General features: G+C 38.5%; 1 protein-coding gene across 2 annotated transcripts in view; it reads right to left on the minus strand.

Moving 5' to 3' along the window:
• IPO5 (importin 5) overlaps positions 1 to 20,143 on the minus strand; it is a gene marked incomplete at its 5' end in the record, with an annotated part of 45,936 nt that overhangs the window by 16,771 nt on the left and 9,022 nt on the right. Inside the window, 13 exons of one of the 2 annotated variants that reach the window (XM_084268094.1) lie at positions 663 to 746; positions 2,391 to 2,609; positions 2,831 to 3,004; positions 3,087 to 3,176; positions 3,267 to 3,391; positions 5,754 to 5,860; positions 9,506 to 9,593; positions 13,048 to 13,168; positions 13,257 to 13,379; positions 16,596 to 16,700; positions 17,710 to 17,806; positions 18,056 to 18,158; positions 18,640 to 18,832. In XM_084268094.1, coding sequence (XP_084124220.1) covers positions 663 to 746; positions 2,391 to 2,609; positions 2,831 to 3,004; positions 3,087 to 3,176; positions 3,267 to 3,391; positions 5,754 to 5,860; positions 9,506 to 9,593; positions 13,048 to 13,168; positions 13,257 to 13,379; positions 16,596 to 16,700; positions 17,710 to 17,806; positions 18,056 to 18,158; positions 18,640 to 18,832 — 1,629 coding nt within the window. The remainder of the gene's footprint in view (positions 1 to 662; positions 747 to 2,390; positions 2,610 to 2,830; positions 3,005 to 3,086; positions 3,177 to 3,266; positions 3,392 to 5,753; positions 5,861 to 9,505; positions 9,594 to 13,047; positions 13,169 to 13,256; positions 13,380 to 16,595; positions 16,701 to 17,709; positions 17,807 to 18,055; positions 18,159 to 18,639; positions 18,833 to 20,143) is intronic. The other variant, XM_084268093.1, reaches the window with a different exon arrangement.

Consider the following 20,143-nt stretch of genomic DNA (forward strand, 5'->3'; position numbering starts at 1 on the left):
TGACCTCCAGCCAAGGTCGATCCACCACAGACCTGCCCCAGGTCTTTATGTGTAAGAACACAGTGACAGTACCTCTGATCAAAGTTGCTATACGTGTGTAAATGTGACAGTATAATGTGTTCTTGTAACGCAAACACGACTGTTGTCAAAATAACATTTCTTTCTGAAATGAGTAATTTCCTGAACTTTAATGATTCTACTGAGCAACATGCCTGGAAATAGCAAATACTGAAAGAAAAAGAAGAGAGTGCAGTACTATGTTTTCAGAGGAGTATTTGTTTTCAGAGGCCCTAATCAAAATAGCTCTCCACTCATTGGAACAGCTGCCTGACAAGTCGGGTTGAACTATTTATAAGAAGGTGACAGCAAAGGAATAGGTCACACAATGCCAAACAAAGTCGTCACTAATCGGCAAGGAATGATTACCCACATGCTGAAATGTCTTCAGCAAATATAGGTCCTGGAAGTCTCGTTTCCTAAATACAGGTCTGTGAAAGATTATAAGGCCACCTTAGGGCAATCAATCTCAGTTTTTGAAAGACACGTTGAACAATTAGTCTGGATGTGTAATTACAAGGGGGGAGAGAGATGTCAGATGTACAAAGAATGTTTTTAATACTAACCAGTGAGCTACATACTATAAAGAGACAATTTTAACATACCTGTGGATCGTCATCTTCTAGATCACTGAAGTCTGTCTGTGTCTTCAGTAACAGCTGCATCACATCTGAGGCATCCTGCATAAACTAGACATAGAAAACAACTACTTTTTTAAAGGCAAATTAAGAGGGTACATTTCTTAGCCTTACCAGCAAACAATTCAAGTGAGCATTTATGCCCAATGCACTATCAAAACACAAGCTTAAGCTGGAAATAGACTGAAATGTGGATGAAGGCAAAAACACAAGTTCTTTTTATGGCAGTATCACCAAGTCATTTGTGTTTTAAGCTTCACTGTGCTTCTATTCACATACTTGAAAGCGGAGGAGTACTCAAATAAGACGTCATAAATACTGATACTCACATAACAATCTGAATACTCTAACTTTCCCAGCCACCCTCCTTATCATTTTGGCTCTTCTATCATAGAGCCATTAAGGTTGGAAAAGACCTCCAAGATCATCCAGACTAACCATCCCCCTACCACCTACATTACTAACTAAACCATGTGCTTAAGTACCTCATTCAACCTTTCCTTGAACAACCTGAGGGACGGTGACTCCACCACCTCCCTGGGCAACCCGTTCAAATGCCTAACCACTCTGAGAAGAAATGTCTCCTAATTTCTAATCTGAAACTCCCCTGCAACTCACAGCCATTCCCTCTTGTCCTATTGCTAGTTATCTGCAAGAAGCTGACCCACAGCTCACCACAACCTCCTTTCAGGTAGTTGTAGAGAGCAATAAAGTCTCCCCTGAGCCTCCTATTCTCCAGACTAAACAGTACCAGTTCCCGTCAGCCCCTCCTCATAAGACTTGTGTTCCAGACCCTTCACCAGCTTTGTTGCCCTTCTCTGGACATGCTCCAGGGCCTCAATGTCTTTCTTGTATTGAGGGGCCCAAGATTCTCTGTGGAACTGGGATAAAAGCTGACAACACGAGCTACTTAATCATGAGCTAGTAATCAGAAGGGAAATCAGGTCTCCCAGTGTTATTATACATATCTTCTTCTCACTCCCCACACTCCCAATAGTCCTTAGCCATGTTTAAAATATGTAAATATGCATGAATGTAGTTCACAGATAGTCCTTCTCAAAGGAAAGGGCTGTTAGTATTTCTGTACCACGTGCATCACGTTATTTTACTTCAAAGTGTGATTTCTCTGTTCCCTTCACTCAAAATGAAAATCTAAAAAATGTGAAGTTGATATGAGAACACCACTTTGTGTAGTCCTTCAGTGTTTCTTTCTAATTCTACAGAGATACATTGCAATGAACTTAAAATCAACAAGAAACCCCCATCAAGTCTCATGGCAAACAAGTACCTTGAGTTCTATACGAACATACATAAAACTTTTTCAGGTATCCACATACAAAAAACAATGCTAGGTTTCCTTTTAACAACATACATTTTACTTGCCATTCTGACACTTCCTAAATGATATGCTTAAGGAAAAAAAGCCCAAAAAGGAAGAAAAAATCTGCTTATTTTCAACATTACTCAACATAACAAAAATAATGTAAGCTGTTAATATTTTCAAAGGATTCCATTCTGATTTTGTGAATCTAATCAGAAGGCAGCTACCTCAGAAATAAAAACATGAGGACAGACATAAACATATAGCTATGTTGCTGTTTTCTAACAAGTGAATATATTAATTCAGTGTTATCGCAGCAGAAAACAAAGGTGCTTTAAAATACATTTAAATGACTGGATAAGTTCTAAGCTTACCTTTTCTTTACCAACAGCAAGACCAATTAGGCTGATACATTCAATAGTCTTTCCTCGTAAAAGTCTTAATTCCTTCTGAACAGCATTCTCAACGATGTGTTTTAAAGAGGGCATAAATAAGTCATAGTAGGGAACAAACTTCTCTTCTGCTGTATCTGCAACTGATGCAATTGAAGTCACAACTTGCTCCAAAACTAGCTTAGTGCCTTTCTGTATCAACTTGGAAAGAGGAAGAATAAAGTGTTATATTTCTAAAATACATATTTTACTTTAAAATATGCCAAATCTAAAAAGACTCTTGCATGTATCCTAATTACTATCAGCTTGTAACATCAGCAGGTATGTCCACTGTCTTGTTTCAGACCTATTAGTTCAGCTAAACTTATTGTGTACGTGTAACAGTTCACCCTCCCTGAAGCAATTTGTTCAGTACATTATACCTCTTGTAATTTTATCACCATAGTGGAATGAAGATGCTTCACTAGATTATCCAGATATGGGATCAGCAGTGACTTGGGACAATCTTCGGTGAAGTTTATGAGTGCTGCAGCTGCGTGGGCTTGAACACGCTGGTTGCCTTGATCTTCCATGGTTTGCAGAAGAGCTGCTATCACCTGAAACACAAGTGTTTATTTTCAGAAAAACAAGTTTCCAAAAGGGCACGGTCTTACCTTTCTTTCCCCTCCCACTACTTGCCTTCTCATGGAATTTCTTTTGAAAGCCAGGTGCGAAGTCAGTTGCCATTTGTCCGATAGCATTACAAGCGGCGTATCTTACTCTTGGATGCTGAAAAAGTATTTTCCTCAAACGGTTAACAGGCAGTCATGACAGCAGAAATTAAAACATTTTGAAGTAATATAATTAAATTAGACTCACAGGATCCTGAAGGAACAGCAAAACAAAATTAACGATCTCATTTAGAATTCCCTCCATCTGTTGGTGGCAACCTTCTCCAATGGCTGAGAGTGCCATCAAGCCAGCATGCCTGTATTTCCAGTCAGCTACAGATGAGTAAAAAGAAAATAAATATATATTATTTAATTTGGAAATGACAAAACACCACAAAGACAAATCACCATTTTTTGGGGGGTTGGACAGGAGAAGAAACAGTGATGAACAGGAAAGGAAAAGGAAATTGATGCATCTATTTAATTTCTTAAAATAGTTTTCACTTTCCCTCATACACACTTCCAGGGATGCACAAAAGTTTGAGTATCTAATCCAGGCCAAATCCAGACCTAGAAACGCGAATTCTAAACGCCTGATACAAGTATGTACGTGGTACTAAAATCTGGGATTAAATGAGCTGATCAGGGAAACATCAGAACAGTATTTCTTTTTCCCTCCCAACTTTATTTATAAAAAAACATATCAAAACAGTCTATACTTTCCTCTCTATGTCAGGAAGAAAAAAGGTCTATAATGAACCAAACACTAAACTTTAAACAAGTAACTCATCAGAACCAAACTTTTCATCAGTCTTCCCAAGACTGTTTAAGACCAGTGGCATTCCACTCACGGATGTAAAGATTTCCCTCCCTCCAAGTCCTGTTAGCCTATTCTCAGGCTAGTGAGCATTGCTGACATGGACCTTTCACAGCCCTCTCCTTTTTCTTTAGGCCAGGAAAACATATGAGAATTTCTGATTTAGTTTTACAACGTCTGTCTTTGTGCAAGAAACCATGGGGATTAAAGAAGAGAAAACCAGAAGAACAAACAGGTTTATCAAACAACTTGTGGGAAAGGAATGTAACAGAACTCTTTCCCAAAATAATGCAAGACTTCATAATTGTTGGTAATGTAATACATTCCTGGAATGGAAAACACCATAGTTCCAAGCACTGGAATCCCAAAACCTGAGCTTCTGTCTGATCAGGGTAAGATAAAATATCATCTTGGCAGAAGGTACTGCAGGGAAACAGTTTGTTTTGTTGATATTTAAGTTAATTGGATAATCCTAGTTAAGCCTGCACCTCTTGTTATAACTATTAGCATGCATTCTTCACCCAAAATTAATGATACTGCAAAATGAAACACAATCATGTTTGGACCATCTGGCTACTCAATCCAAATCCAGAAATTAAAATGTCAATACATTCTTTCAATCAACATTTGTGAGAAAAGCAGTAGGGATAGAAGGAAAAGGTTGATTTCCAGAAGTATCAATGATGTTTTAATCTAAATGTCTCAATCTTCCCCCCAGCTCCCAACCAGTAAGAGACACAATCAACTGCATTTCCCTTTTCCAAAGGGTACTAATGGCTATGGAAAGCTCTGACCCAGCAGAAGGCAAGCATCATACATCATCTGCACCAATTCTCCCTTTCATGGGAGTCAGGTCTTACAGCTACTAAACTCCATGCGTTTTGTGGGTACCAGAAAACAAGGCATTTGGTAGCCTTGAGCTATCAACATAAGAATCAGGTTATTCTGTTACCAAAATAAAATTTTCATTACCAAAAAGCTTGAAACAGACTTTTTAAGTGCCAGCTTTCTGCAGGTGGTACCTTGAGTAGTCTTATATTCCATATCCAGTACGCTGAGTCTTTTTTGGACTGGGTTTTTAATCATTAAGGTACAAAAAGTACCCAGAACTTCTGCATTATCTTCTACTTCAAAGGCTCAATTGAAAGCGTACGCAGCAAATGCACGGTATGTTTCTGAACGATTGCCTGAGCAAGCACTACAGGTATTTGAAGAGGAAAAGCAGCATACAAAGCAAGTGACATAAGATACATGGACCCACCTCCTGAAACAAGTATTAAAATCAACATACCAAAACACAGCCAAGCCTACAACAGATTTCTGCTGTATTTTGGTCCGTCAAATTCCAGGGGGAGGGAAGTGGATTAAAAGAAAACCTAATACAAAAAGCAAAGTTTTTCTCTATGAACTGTAATGTATTGATATTTCACTTAAATGCAGCACTTCTGAAGAAGCAAAATCAAATGAGCTACAGAATAACAGGTGGCTGTTTAGGAACACAAGGTACTGTGGGGCATTGCATACTGATTTAGAGAGAATATTATAAAGTAAGAAACAAGTCTTCCTTTATTTACATTTAATGCACATACTAAGTTTTAAAAAAATCTACTGCTTTGGTTTTGATATCTGCATTCAGCTGCCCATGCTCTAGCAAAAAGTAGTAAGTAATGTGTGCTGTACCTAAGTTTAATAAATCCCAGTCTAAGAAAAGATATAGACTTCCAGGTTCACAGCATTTACAGACTTTGCTCCTGAAATCAGAAGTGGAAGTGTATAAAATACATTAAGTTACTGAACAGGAAGATTTAAGAAGCATCCAAATGCCTGAAAAGAATTGTTAAAAAAAAAAAAAAAAAATAGAACTTTGCAGTTACTTACGATTCTGCAGCATCTGCATGATGTGTTCTTTGATCATCGGTAAAACCAGCTTTCCGCCAAGGCCACACGCCATCCTGTCCAGCGCGCTCTCACCAGCAACCGCATTGCTAAACATCAGTTACAGAAATGTCAACGCTTTGATATCTACAGTAAACCAAACAGTCCAACAGGGCACAGAAGTGCCCTTTCCTGCAGTTCTAGACTTCAAACTTTTGCCATCTGAATACACATGAGCCTCTGTAAGTAAATAAAGCATACCCAAACCAAAATGCACACATACCACAGAGGCTTTGGTCACAATAATTTACTCAGTGTTTATTTTCTGTAGCCCACTGCCTTATACTGGAGTAATTTGGGCCTTACTTGCACTGAAGACTCAGATTGAATTTTGCAACAAATACACATAAGCTGAAAAATAAACTGTCAATGAATTAAGCAATAATACCGGCCAGCGTCTTTTTGTCAGAACACACACAAGTTTAGACTTGCTTTAAATCAGATGAACCAGCTGAATTCAAGCCTTAGCACATTAAGAGACCTTTCCTGCATGGCTGTGATACCAGTACTCTACTAGCATGTTCTGTTGCCAATGAAATTGGGTGGAAAACATCCAGTCCAGGTGAGGAATGTGTGTGTCTCAGCCAGTTCCAGAATTGAGAACAGCCAAACATTATCTGTGTAAGGCGACTTGTTCTACCCAGTAAGAATGATTCCCTATAGACAAGTGAAAACAGTTTCCAGAACACAGCTAAATACTGTTACCGTCTGTGTATGGCCAGAACTGTAATAACTCAAAGTTCATCCTAGACACCTGTGCTGATGGAAAAACTAAGTAATGCTTCAGAAAGGGATGGATCAATCTCCCTCTTCTTTAATGTATCAGCCAGCTGGGTAAGAAAGAGGTCTTTAAACTATTATGCTTGAAACACCAGGCCTCATTACAAACCATAAACAGTCTTAGAAAATCACATGCTGTGAACAAAGGTGTTTGCACAAAGATATCGACAGTATTGTATCTGTTGTTCAAATCAGTTGTGTTCGAACAGAAGCATCACCAGCAGGACGAGGGAGCAGGACATGGGTTTAGACTGGAAAAACTTTTGTCTCAAATGCCATCCCCGAGCTCTTTCCTTTCACCATTAATTCATACAGAATCATAAGGTTGGAAAAGACCTTTAAGATCCAGTCCAACCATTCCCATCTTAAGCTAAACCATATCCCTAAGTACCTCATCTACCCGTCTTTTAAACATATCCAGGGAAGGTGACTCAACCCCCTCCCTGGGCAGCCTGTTCCAGGCCCTGACAACTCTTTCAGTGAAGAACGTTTTCCTAACATCTAATCTGACCCTGCCCTGTGCAGCTTTGTGCCATTTCCCCTTGTCCTGTCTCCTGTCACCTGGCTGAAGAGAACATCGCCCACCTCTCTACAACCTCCTGTCAGGTAGTTGTAGGCAGTGATAAGGTCTCCCCTCAGCCTCCTCTTCTCCAGGCTAAACAGCCCCAGCTCCCTCAGCCACTCCTCATAGGATTTGCCCTCCAGCCCCTTCACCAGCCTCGTTGCCCTTCTCTGGACTCGCTCAAGGACCTTCATGTCCTTCTTATGGTGAGGAGCCCAGAACTGGACACAGCACTCGAGATGCAGCCTCACCAGTGCCGAGTACAGGGGCATAATCACCTCCCTGGACCTACTGGCCACACTATTTTTGATACAAGCCAGGAAAATTTCAGGAAATAAAGATACTGTATCTTAGAAAAATGTCTGCATACCTCCCTGCAACGTTGGCAAGGATTTTGCCAGGAAAAGAGGAAGTTGGATTAACTTTTTCCTGCTTTAGAATTTCACTGCTCTATGAAGTCAGGGCAACAACAAAAAAAGTGGAAATGCTAAAATATTCCCTGACGATTTGTGTAGGCTGACTCACATCCCCCTTAGTCAGATCCGAACACACCCTAACTAGGATACGGCCTGATGTCCATTAGCCTGTTCCTTGGACTTGCACAGGCATTCCAGTCATCTCTCACAGCTGTAACGGCTCGAGCACCGGAAGAGGTTAGCATGCACATCAGCTAACCAACAACTCTCCACAAAGGTGAGCTTCAGGGGTGGGAAATGAAGAGAAACATGAGTGAACTTGCTACAAGAAAAAAGTAACACCACACACAACCACCAGAGACCAGCTGATGCCTGGTATTTTGTGTCAGAGATGCCAGACCTCCTATTAATCACTTGGAGGGCCAAAGGAGCTATGTTTCCCCTTTAGGCTAAGACTGCCAAGCATAACTTGTTTTCTGATCTTTGCTTTCTCCACTCACAACTTGCAACAAAAGAGGGGAAAATTTTCACTCTCAAATCCATATGCAGCTAACTTGTGTTTAGAACAAAGTTACTCTGCTGACAATAAAGAGAAATTGGCATGCCTCAAGGGGATAAATCAGACTACAAACGTAGCTGCCTAGCTGCAACCCATCTGAATAAACTCTGACACCCTGAAAGGCTTGATGAGGATTTGAACTTCAGTACCTTGAAATTTAGCTGAATGGAAAGATTGAAATACTTGACAAACCTGAATGTAGTGGTGTCTGACACTTTTACCTGCTGGGAAGATTTTGAAGTTGAGGAAATGAAATAGGTTAAAAAGTCTGGTCTACCATGCGATAGGGGAAAGGACAGCTTACTTTCAATTCCATAATCAAGGGGAACAAAAAAATCCCCACTAGTTCAAGTCAGGCAGAGATTAAACAACTTGTTCCATAAATTCCTACACATTGGTTCTGCAAGTGTCTTTACATGGCTGATAGCTAGTAGAAGTTGCTATGCAGTTCAGTAGTAAATCAACACCTCTTCTATTGTTTATCTTCCTATGAAAGTATGTGTTCTGTGGCAAATTGCTTCCAAACATTAATTATACCCAAGTCTTGAAGGAAATGCCACATGTGGCAAAAAGGTGTCTAGACTGGTAAATGAACATCCATGCTTTTACAGAAGTGTGGAGATAGTTAACACCAGTGCATATTTCTGCTTTCTTCTACTTCATACTAACTGCATTTGGACATGAGCAGATGCATCAGGATGCTCAATGTCATTCTAGCGAAAATTTGGAGCAAGCTGGAAAACATGCAAGAATAAGCAAATCAGAAAGACTGGACATCTTCAGCAGTTCTTGCTCACCTAAGCCACAAGAAGATAAGCTATTGTTAACCATATAGAGGAATTAAAAAATATTAGCACAACCATAGTATTTTTGAGGCAGATGAAATCCAGCAGAGTTTCACTATGCATTCTGATGTCCTTTCAAAGGTAGGCAGCTTTTTTCTTTAATACCTCCTTTTCAAGGCAATAGATACAGAAACATATGAAGAGGTGGTTATAGATGATTAAACAGGTTAGCATCCTTCAGCTTTGGATCCAGCTAACTTCAAGATAAACCCACAATTTAAAGGATTGGGAAGCACTAACTTGTGGACTGAGTAACTAAGTGACAGAAGAAAGGTTTGAAAGAGTAAAATAGTGCAAAACAGAAGACAAGAGGACACGCAACTTGTAAGTTACAGCAACACATGAATACTAAAAGAATTTACTTCAAGTTGCTGAATGGTACTTAAATAACCTACATATAAACTGAGAAGTCACATACAGTGCTCACAACTAGGGGAATCAAATTAGACTAGGTAAGGAATCTGCATCCTGCACTTAATCTGCTTTTAGAGACACAGTCTTGATAATTCTGACACAACTAGTTTCGTAGTTACCTGTCAAAATCATCGTCTTCAAGCTCATCTGCATTTGCCCAATCTTCATCTTCTTCCAAGTCAACCATCATTGCTAACATTTGAGGAACTGGAAATAAAAAAAAAGTGTTTTAAACTCAGGTTGTTTTCTTAAAATAGATTTGCAAATAAAAAGCACAAAATGTAAGTTCTCAAAAAAAAAATAATTACTGAAGTAACTCTTCTTCCAGTAGCAGATAGCTAACTCTGTCAAACTGTATCAGCCAGTAACTCAAAACAGATTGCTAAAACAGTATTTTCAGAACAATCAGAGTAAAAAGAAGTAGTTTATTTCTTACCAAGACTCATCATGCAATATGATTTTTTAGAATCACAAAGACTGTAAAAACTAAAATTCTTAATAAAGTTTTAAGGTCCCTCAAAGAGTTAAAAAATGGTATTATGCTTTAAGAGCTCTGATGTACTTCATCCATGGTTTTTCTGAAACTCTGACCTCATGCTTTAAGCATTTACTGATGGAAGAGACTATATTCGTTATGGAAGAAAAATACTCAAACCTTAATTTTACTATCAGGATAAATTTGCTAACTGTATGTACAGCGGTCATTGCATAAAGCTTTACTTTTACAATATGGCAATGGTTTAGAACCTGATATTTTTCCATAATGAATGTTGCTTGATTGGGGGGGGGGTGGTGTTGTATCATGAAAATATCTTGCACATAATAATCCAGTAGTTTTCTACTTCTACCTCTGTAGAGATTGATTCTCTCTGAGCTTCTCAGCATAAGACTTTTACAGAGGCTATTACACAATCCTTATCATAACATTCATCCCCTGTGCAATAAAGACCTATTCTGAGTTGTTCTTGGAGGAGGAGGAAGTGGAGTGATTTGGTTATCATAAGCCAGACTATTCTTTCAGAACATCAGAAGCCTCAGGAATGAAAAGTGTATCTTGGACTTCCAGAGCAACATAAGGTGCTCAGAAGTATTCTTTATTTCATACAACACTAGCCACCTTGAGCAGTTGATTGAATTCAACACCATTTAGGTAAAACAGCTTCATTTCACCCTGGAAACAAGTTTTCAGTCAAATACTTAACCTTTAGGCATGAATAGTTGTTTCAGGGCAGTCTACCACACATCTTGGAGGTGGGCATCATAGTTAATTGTCCTTTATAGCAACCTACCTCTAACCACCATACAGTAGTCCATGTTGCTACTGGGATTACTGCAACTGATAAGTTTCATAATATACGTAATATTACCATAAACCTACCATGGAAATACAACCCTAAGCAAACTCATCTCACCATCTATCTGGACAGATGAGAAACTTAGAGCAAATTGAGGACAGAAGAAAATACTGTTCTGTGACAACATTGTGGGGGAAGTACCAAGAGAAGATCAAATTATGGTTTTATTTGCCTGATGTGGCTACATATCTGCAGCCAGAAACTATGCCATAGCTGCAAAAACAATCAGAGAAATTTTATATACCTATCAAGACAGCTTAATGGACACTATGGATTCTCTAACATCATGTCCACGTGTCAAAATTCTATATATCTACTAGTCACTGAAAAGGATTTCCTTTAAAAAAAAAAGTTATTATAGTCCAGAATCTTTTCAGACACCGACATTCATAAGAACACACACGAAAATGATCTACCATTACATCTCTGAAATATGGAAGTCAACCATCATCTGTCACAAATGCTACAGTTCCAAAAGACTGATGTCAACATTCATTGCTACTAACAAGCAAGGTTCAGAACAAACTGCACTAAGTATAGTTTCACAGAGAGTTTTTTCTTAAAATGTCGAGTTGTGCATGAAAGTTTCAACAAGCCCTCAAAATTTAACTGTTGACAGTATGTAGACTGTTTAAAACCAAGTTAAGGATAAGTGCACTAAGCCTGCTTCTTGCCAGAGCATGCCATAACTCTCCATTTTCAGAAGACTGAGCAAAACTAGAGCCAAAGATAGGCTGCAGCTCCAGTGACTGCAGAAAGAGCAATAAAACACTCTGCTATCTAGAATACTGAGCTCAAGGAGGGAAGTCTGAACCCAAATGGAATTCCTGAGCTGAAAACTGGTACATGACACGCACTTCTTCCAAAATCAGCACCATGTTCAATAAAAACAGCAAAAGATGACAGTTTCGCCCAAGACCCAGTTCTAGTTGTGAGGATTGATCTAGCAACTTTCTCATTGAAAGAAAACAGAAGGGGTTTTAAACTAGGGCACAAAACCAAGATAAAAGCATTCCTTTCCTGCTACCTTTTATCATCCTCTGAACATAACTGCTTTACTAGCTCTGCAAAACAAATGTCTTTCACCTCAGTGATTCAGTCATATCAACAGCAACTTTACAACAGGTTGCAAACCAAAGATGTTTCATTCCCACATGATGTCTTAATATAAACATTTCATTCCTAGACAGAAACTAGCAACCCAGTATAAAAGTTAATACATTCAAAAGAGGTATCAGGTACTTATCTGGTCAGGCAGCACAGTGGAGAAGCAGCTTGCAATGATTTGGTGGACAGCAAGTGTCAAGTGTTAATATTCTCAACGAGCTATGCAGCATTCTGAACATTTGTATATTTCAAAATACATTCTGAAAGAATCTGTTCTTTTAAAAAAAGCTATTCCACAAGCAAATAAAACTTCTAGTCACTAAACACGTAAGCCAAGCAGATCCAGCTTACATTTTCCAGAAGTTTTATGATTAGTGACATGTATATGTACAACTTTCCCTAGCCTGAGCACACCAGTGAAAAAAAAAAAAGTTGTCTTTTAGCAGATTGTCTTCATGCAAGTTTCAGAAAACAAGCAAGAATCTGGATGGATACAAGTGTGACAGGGAGCCAAAAGAATCCTTCCAGAAAGCACACTACACTGCTGTGTCAGTGCCCTGATCTACTCACAAAACAAGGTTTAAAAGGCAGAGAAGTACCAGTGCATACAACACCGCAGCTGGGGACGTCCAGAAGGCGGTTACTTTTAGTATCTCAAATAATAATGCACGATTAAAAAAGTGCCTCTGCAAAAAAGTTACAATCTGCATGTTAAAGAGACTAAATTAGACTCCCTCTAAGTATTTATATAAGCATCTGACTTCTAATTCACAGCTTTAAGTCAGTACTGAAGCTCAACATGCACGCTGAATTCCTTCAGCCTTCTGTTGCCAGCACCACAGCGTATCTGGCCTACATACCAAACTTCAAACGTAGAACTAAATGCATCAATTTTTATTTATTTATTTTTAAACAGCACAAGTTTCCAAAACCAGCAGAGAAGAATTAAAGTAGCATTTCCCTTGGAAGCATCTAATGAAGCATCTACTGTATTTTTATTCAAATTGTTGGTGGCTACATAAGCACAGATTAGTTCCTGAAGCATCACAATGAGGGTTTTTCTCTCTTGGAAAAACTTCATCACCTGAAGTTACCAGCAAACTGAGTTAGACCTGGCTTTGCCACTTGACCACCTCCATAGTCAGTTTAACATTGTAAAAGACGACAGAAACAATGTTGAAAATGAGTAAAATACTTACTGGCTTGAGCAACAATGTTTGTATGCCTCCTCAGCATAGCAGCAGCAGTTTCTGATAAGGTCACAATTACTTCAAGAGCCAACTGACGCTGCATGTTACTGAGACTGGCATCTGCACACAACTGCAATCCAGGAGATCAGAGCAAATGGTTAGAACAGAAGTTCTGGGGCACAAAGAGTGACTTTAAATTAAAAAGTTCCTAGCTTTACCTTTAGGCTTAGTTGCAATGTAGGTTCTAAATGTGGTCGTAAATACTTGGGAACAGAATCTGCGATTTCTACAAGGGATTTCAGGACAGAGTCATCGTTTTGGTAGCAGGAATCATTTACAGCCTATAAGGAGATAAGATTAAGATAAGATTAAGTAAAAACAAATACTACTATGAATGGGACCACTGTTACAGAAGAAATTTGATTAACTGTGTTCTTGTCTCTCTGAATACTCTTGCTTAGCACTAGTAAAGTAGTTGGAGCCTCAGGCAGTAAAAGCTGAGGGAGAGTAAACTTTCTGATAAAGCTAGTGCTGCTAACAAAGAGCTACCTGAATCTGGCAGACAAGAGCAGAATGATGGGGATATGGACCATGGAGACAATTCCAAGAGAAGGAAGTAACTTCAGAAGGTCAGCCCAGCAGCTGTGAAAACCAGTAAGAAGTCAAGAGACCACTGATCAGAATCAAGTGACTGGACACAGTCATGGGGTAGGGAACCCTCTCTGGAGGCACCCAGCTTGAGCTGTAACCTTTGAAATGGTGAAAGACTGATGGGAAGCCTTCAGTCCAGCTTTGCATTTTCAGTGGGATCCTAGGGTCAGACCCTGCTAAAGTGGCCAGCGGGCATAAATTCAGAGCAACTACAAAGAGATAATACGAAGGGTCCGAAACTGTAAGTTTTCTACAGGTAAGGTATGTCTCACAGTGTTATACATTACTGATTTGGACCATTATCACTTTAAATCTAACACAGTAGACAGAAAAAATTATGGTCACAACTCAGAAGTGCCAACATGCAAAAATACACACTATGTTTTGACAAGCACAACTTCAAAATGCATTTTCAATGAAGAAAAAGTCCATTTTGCCCAGAAGAAGGGAAATGAGCCTAACTCCTTTTCCCCCATTACACAAGAGCAGCTTTGAAGATCTCATGTGCACAAACACCAGGAATCTCAAGATTAAATAATTTATTCTTTTCCAGACAACTCTAGAGGGCCACCAAATGAAAGCAGACCTTCCAGACACCAGTCACAGGAAAAAGAAACCAAGCTTTTTGCAAGTGTCATTCCTAACCCATAGCTACATTCTGAAAAGTCATTTAAAACTTACTTTTAACTGACCAGGTTGATACCCTAGTAACCAAACCAGCACTCAGTTAATTTTAATGGTGTTAAAACTCTTCTAGAAGTAGGACACAAGAACCCACACCTCTTTAAAAAACCCAAGTCTTTTAACATGCTTTTGGGGTTTTGAAAGGAAATTTCATTAGCAAATTATCTGATGTCTTCCTAACCTAGAAACATATTTTTTTAAGTGAGTAGCTTCGGTCTTTTTTTAAGACTTAAATCTAGAATCTAACACTTTCAATAATGCCACTCAAACAGCCCACACTTAACATAGAAGCAGTATGTTTTAGTATCAGAAATGTTCTGGTGGAAAACAAACCCAATGTCTATCTTGGTTGAGGCCTTTTGGACTAAGAGTTACCACTCATCCTCTGATTCTGGCAAACGGTAATGCAATTTTCTGGAAGTTTCTGTATAACTCCATATGTTATACCCACTGTAACTTTGACAGATTTTTTTAAAAACAAGACTAGGTTTCTGGAAAAAAAAAAGTTCAAAACACACAGTGAGCCCTAAGAAAACACTTTTCTATAGTGTCGAACACCAACCACCACAGAAGTCAGTTGAAGTTCCAGTTGCTTTATCCTGAGAGATAAATCTCTTGGATACAAGTTTCAACTATTAGTTCTGAAAGTTTCACTTCCAGCACAGCCATTATAGAAAATGTACTGAAAGGAATGAATTGTTAAGTCAGGATTTTATTTTCAGCTTTTTACCACGCCAATATTTCAACAAAATGAACTTCAACTGCAACAAAAAAAGCATCCAACTGTCTCTAAAGGTCACTTACCACTATTACAACACATCCCATCTCCTATTTATAAACTCAGATCTCCATATCCATCTTGTGTTACCACAGCCAGAAAATGCAGCCCTTCTTATGAGAAGTACTTTAAAAAGACAGATTTCATGGCATAGTTCTGTGCTCTGTATTGGCAAAATAAAGCTTGGAAACACAAGCCAAGTGCATGTATTTTTACAGCCTAAAATAGTAGCACTGAAACTTGTATCACACCAAGTGGGCTACTAGTCCAAAGTCTATAACCAGCATAGTATTTAGCTGCCAATCATGATGAACAGCACGCCCACCATAAATCCTGCCTCACTGCCACTGCACTCCGTAGCCAAGGTCCTCTCACAGTTACAATTTTCAAACAATACAATTGTCATTGCCAAAGTCACAGACAAGGACTAACCAATAAATAGTGCCTTCAATATGAAAATACTATTCTTGAACATACTGAAGCCCATTTTCAAGTTCAGCTGATTTTAACAAATTCCTCTCGGTTTCCATTTAAGATCAAGCAGTATTCCATCAGTTGCAGAAGCCTGTAAACTTGGCACAGTTTTCTTTAGCTTGCCACAAAGCACACACAGACATGGTTTATAGCTCACACTTTCAACAAGAACCTGCTGTACTGACTGTAGCAAGGAGTCAGTCTTTAACCTAAATTTAGCCTAATTTAAAATCACCAAGAGCTCACTACTACTGTTATCACAGGTACTTAGTTATTTCCTTTTTTCTTAATATAGAAAGGGAACTGTACTGTGAAGTTCTTATCCTCCAGTGCTCAAGCTATTACTCTTTTTGGTTCAGTTTACAATAGGCTACTCCCAGAAGATAAACAGCCTTATATTAGAACTCCACCTTTTCTCAAATTCACCCATCCTAAAAGAGATCCGATACAGCCTCAGAAATTACTTGGCACTTAAAAAAAAGGCATTTTGCTTGCCAAGTTCCTCATTTACCAAACATTTGTCCATATTGCTGTTGTTACTCTGAGAATCTTTGTTCAGAATAATTCTATGTATCATGAGTCAATGAATTCCCCAATTACAGATCACCTGAAATCTCAGGGTCACCCATATTCCAAGCATACTGAAATATCATGGTTAATTTAAAGCCTGAATGATTGAGTTAAATACCTTAGAAAATTTTCACTCCTTTATCTAGGTAACGTTGTATAAATTGATCAGCATTGAACTATTTTCCTAAAAACCATTTGAGTTAGCCTGTGTTTATAAGGTTCCTTATCAGTTTCCACTGTATCTTGCAGGTGACTGATGTCAGACTAATTAAAATAGAGTTAATCCAGGTCTCAGCAAAAATTCACATGCTTCACAAATTACTGATCCGCAAATTTACATTCAGATACAGTGAATATCAACAATAATGGCACACTAAACACTTCTTGTGTGGTTTCTTACCTGCAAGATTCCAGGTAGCAAGTCTGCAAAATGTTTAAGAAGGGGAAGATTGTGCTCATTAGCAAGCACAAATGCAGCTGCGGCTCTAGCAGACAGAGTCTTGATCTAGAAGACAGGCAGGATTGGAGAAAGGAACGTGAAGAACTGGTAATGAAACATGCATTTCTATCCTTCTAACATTAGGCCTCTTATGAGACTGTGATAATGAAGATCTTCAGCATCTATGCCCTCCAGGATACAAAAAAGGTTTATCATATTACGAGGTGGCAAGTATTCCCTAGTTTTGGTTTTGTTTGGTTTTTTTGAGTTGGCTTTTTGTTAAAATGAAATAAAAAAAGAAAAAAACTATTGTTTTCAGCTTCCATCCCAATTTCAAATGTGTATGCAAGTGTCAAAGCCCCATTTTTCAAGAAGTGTGATCTAAGTGTTTAAAACATGCTTCTTAAAAGGCATGACTTGTGGTACTTTAGAAAATGTTACTCAGTTGACTTTCAAAGGTCAGAAAAAGTAATCGGTGGGGGAGCAGCAAACTGAACCCATATACCACAGCAGGGTTTCTTACCCTTGCCCAGCATTTTGTACAAGAGAAACATTTTCAAAGTACAATTCTCTGCACAAATCAATAAATCTGAAGCCTTCCAGAAAAGCAAAGCTTGCTAACGAACCCGTACAGCAAAACATGCAAAACAGTTCAAGGAGTTGCCATATATTCAAGAGTTCTGAGATGTACTGGGTAGTTACTATGTGTTAATATGCTATGTATCTATACTGTCAAACATAAGGGCCAGAAGGAGAGCTTAACGAGGAGTTTCTGACCCCTTAGGTGCTGCTAGCTAAACCCTCTGGCTCTGTTTTGGGCCACAACTAGATTTCTTCAAGCATAACTAGTAGGGGAGAGCAGTGCACATATGAGCCAGCCAGTTCACTTCAGGACCATTAAAAAGTTCAACCCTGTTGTTATGCAGTAGATTCAGACACAGCTCCAGATGTACAAGTTTCAGGTAACACAGCTCTCTGGTTGGAACCTGTGGTTTAACCTTTATGCTGATGAGTACTACACTATGTTTCCATGCACACGGCATGTTTAAAAATATAAAGAACACAAAGGTCTTACTGATGGATGCTCTTGATCTTGCATACATTGAACCAGCATTCTTTTAATGACCTCCAAATAGTGTTGCTGCTGATTCCCAAAAATCCCAGGAAAATTCCTAAGGATAAGAAAAGACCAAAGCAATAAAAAAATTAATGTAGTTGAAACTCAAATATTGTTTTAAATCTATATGTTGTTCAAGCTACAGACTGTAACTGTACATGTAAGAGTTAAGTAAACCACAAGACAACAGAATAAATAAATAAATAAATGTTTGCTCGTTAATTAAGCTGTGACAGTTTTTCTTACACTTTTGCAGACGTGGTTTGGCTAGCCTGCAAAACCAGAGCAAAGCCTGAAAACGTACCAGAAAATATGTAGAGCAGCCTCACGCAGTCCCACATTCTGAGAGCTGACAGAGTCAAATAAGAATTTCAGAACTTCTGGCCACTGGTTGTTGCCATCTTCATCTGCATTAAACACAACAAATTTTTAGAAACTACTTAAGTGTGGTTAGATCTCAAATGTGCAGGGCAACCAGTCATTGCTACTAAAATTAATTTCAAAAACTCTGATCTGAAGATGTCCAAGTCACAGTGTAAAACCCAGTCAACATTAAATCTCAAAGCCTTCAAGAACAAAGTATTATTTTTATTTGCTGTTACGTAACAGCACTCCAAAAAGAAACTGATGCAGATGTTCAGCATAACTTTCATTACAATTTAAACACTGGATTTCTAAACCTTAATACAATCCCCCAGCAATTTAAAAAGCAGAGTTGAGGAATTGTATTTTTATCTTATCAAGAACAATGTAAACAAATACTAGGTTTTATTGTAAACTGTGAAATCAGTTAGTACATCACATGCAAACATCTACACAAGACCACAGAACATCAGATACTACTATCAACATAAACATTTTACCACAGTATCATTTCATATAAAGTACCTATTAAATTCCTGGCCAATTCAGCAACGATGTCACAGATTTTCTTCCTCATACTGGACTGTGTTTCCAACTGAATAATCAACAGCAATCCACTTTTGATAGAGGTCTGATCATCGGGTGAAAGAGCTGGATAAACTTCTTCAAAAGCAGAAGACAAAAGTCGTCGTAGAAGGACAGCTGCCATTTGTCTAGCCTGTTGAATAGGAGTGGATGAATATTAGTGTTTTGATAAGATCATCACGTTCCTAGGAGGAAAGACAACTGACATCATGCTTCCAGATGATCAGTTTTCGCTGTGCAGACTTGTTTGGTGAGTGGAATACCTCTGAAGCAACAAATGACAACTACAATAGTAAGTAAAAACAGAGTACATCAGCTTACAACCGTGTTTCTGACAATTATAGCTCTTCAAAGAAATAGTCACAAAATCCAGTGAAGTATTCATGTTGTTTTCTAGAGAGGAACCTTGGAGGTGTTTTGTAGCAAGTTGATTTAACTGCATTATTGGAAGATACTTAAACATGCCTCTTTCTATTTCACGTGTCCCACTAGAATAGTTACATTCCAAATGGGTTGTTTTGGATTCACAGGTGACTTGTGAAACCCCCTTCGCTTTCTCAAAGAAACTGCCCACTAAAGATTCAGGAACCCAGAGTTAGATTTCAGCTTTTTCCAGAACTACTATGAAACATTTTTCTTTAAACTTGAAATTGAGCATAACCTTAATACCACATATTACAAATCTTCTATGCTTCCTGCTTGCATACAGCAATTCCACAACATTATAATTTACTCATCTGATTATGCACAGTTATACAAGAACTAGAAGAGAAAATATGGTTGAGCAATTCAAAATTAATAGAGTAACACAGGCAACAAAGGCAAAAAGACACATGGTACACTCTGAAATAACTTAATGAACAAGATGCTCACTAACTGGTGTTTCTACAAGGACAAGCTACCTTCCAAACTTCTCAAGTAACAAAATTTTACCTGTGTTAAATCCACACCAAAAAAAAAAAATCCAATGCAACATGTAATATTTTTCCCCCCCTACATTATTCTTGAATGAGAAAATTTCATTTATAACAGCCTTTGGAATTCAAAAATGTTCAAGGAGTTGTACAATATCCAAGACATCTTTCAACTAACTACACAGCTCCAGCACAACCTATACATAAGAAACACAAACTGCTGCAAAGTCTCAACTTCTAACACAGCCTGTACAAATCAAGTATTGCTAGAATGCAGCCCCAGATACTGTTCTTGTTATGTTCTGCTATCTCCAGACTCACTGTGCCTTTCTCCAATCTTCAGCTGTGGGAAAGAGCTGGGTAGAACAGTGCACAGACTGGGAGGGAAGGACTACATAAAACTGGACCTTACACCAGATCATTCCTATCTTATCCTCCTCAACAGCTCCAGTATGGACAAAAGCCACCATATATGTAGGATTTGTAGATGTAAGGAATACAGCAGGTGGACAAGGAGAGTCACAGTGCCC

The sequence above is a fragment of the Gallinula chloropus genome (assembly GCF_964237585.1).
Source record: "Gallinula chloropus genome assembly, chromosome: 1".
NCBI classification, from domain to species: Eukaryota; Metazoa; Chordata; class Aves; order Gruiformes; family Rallidae; genus Gallinula; species Gallinula chloropus.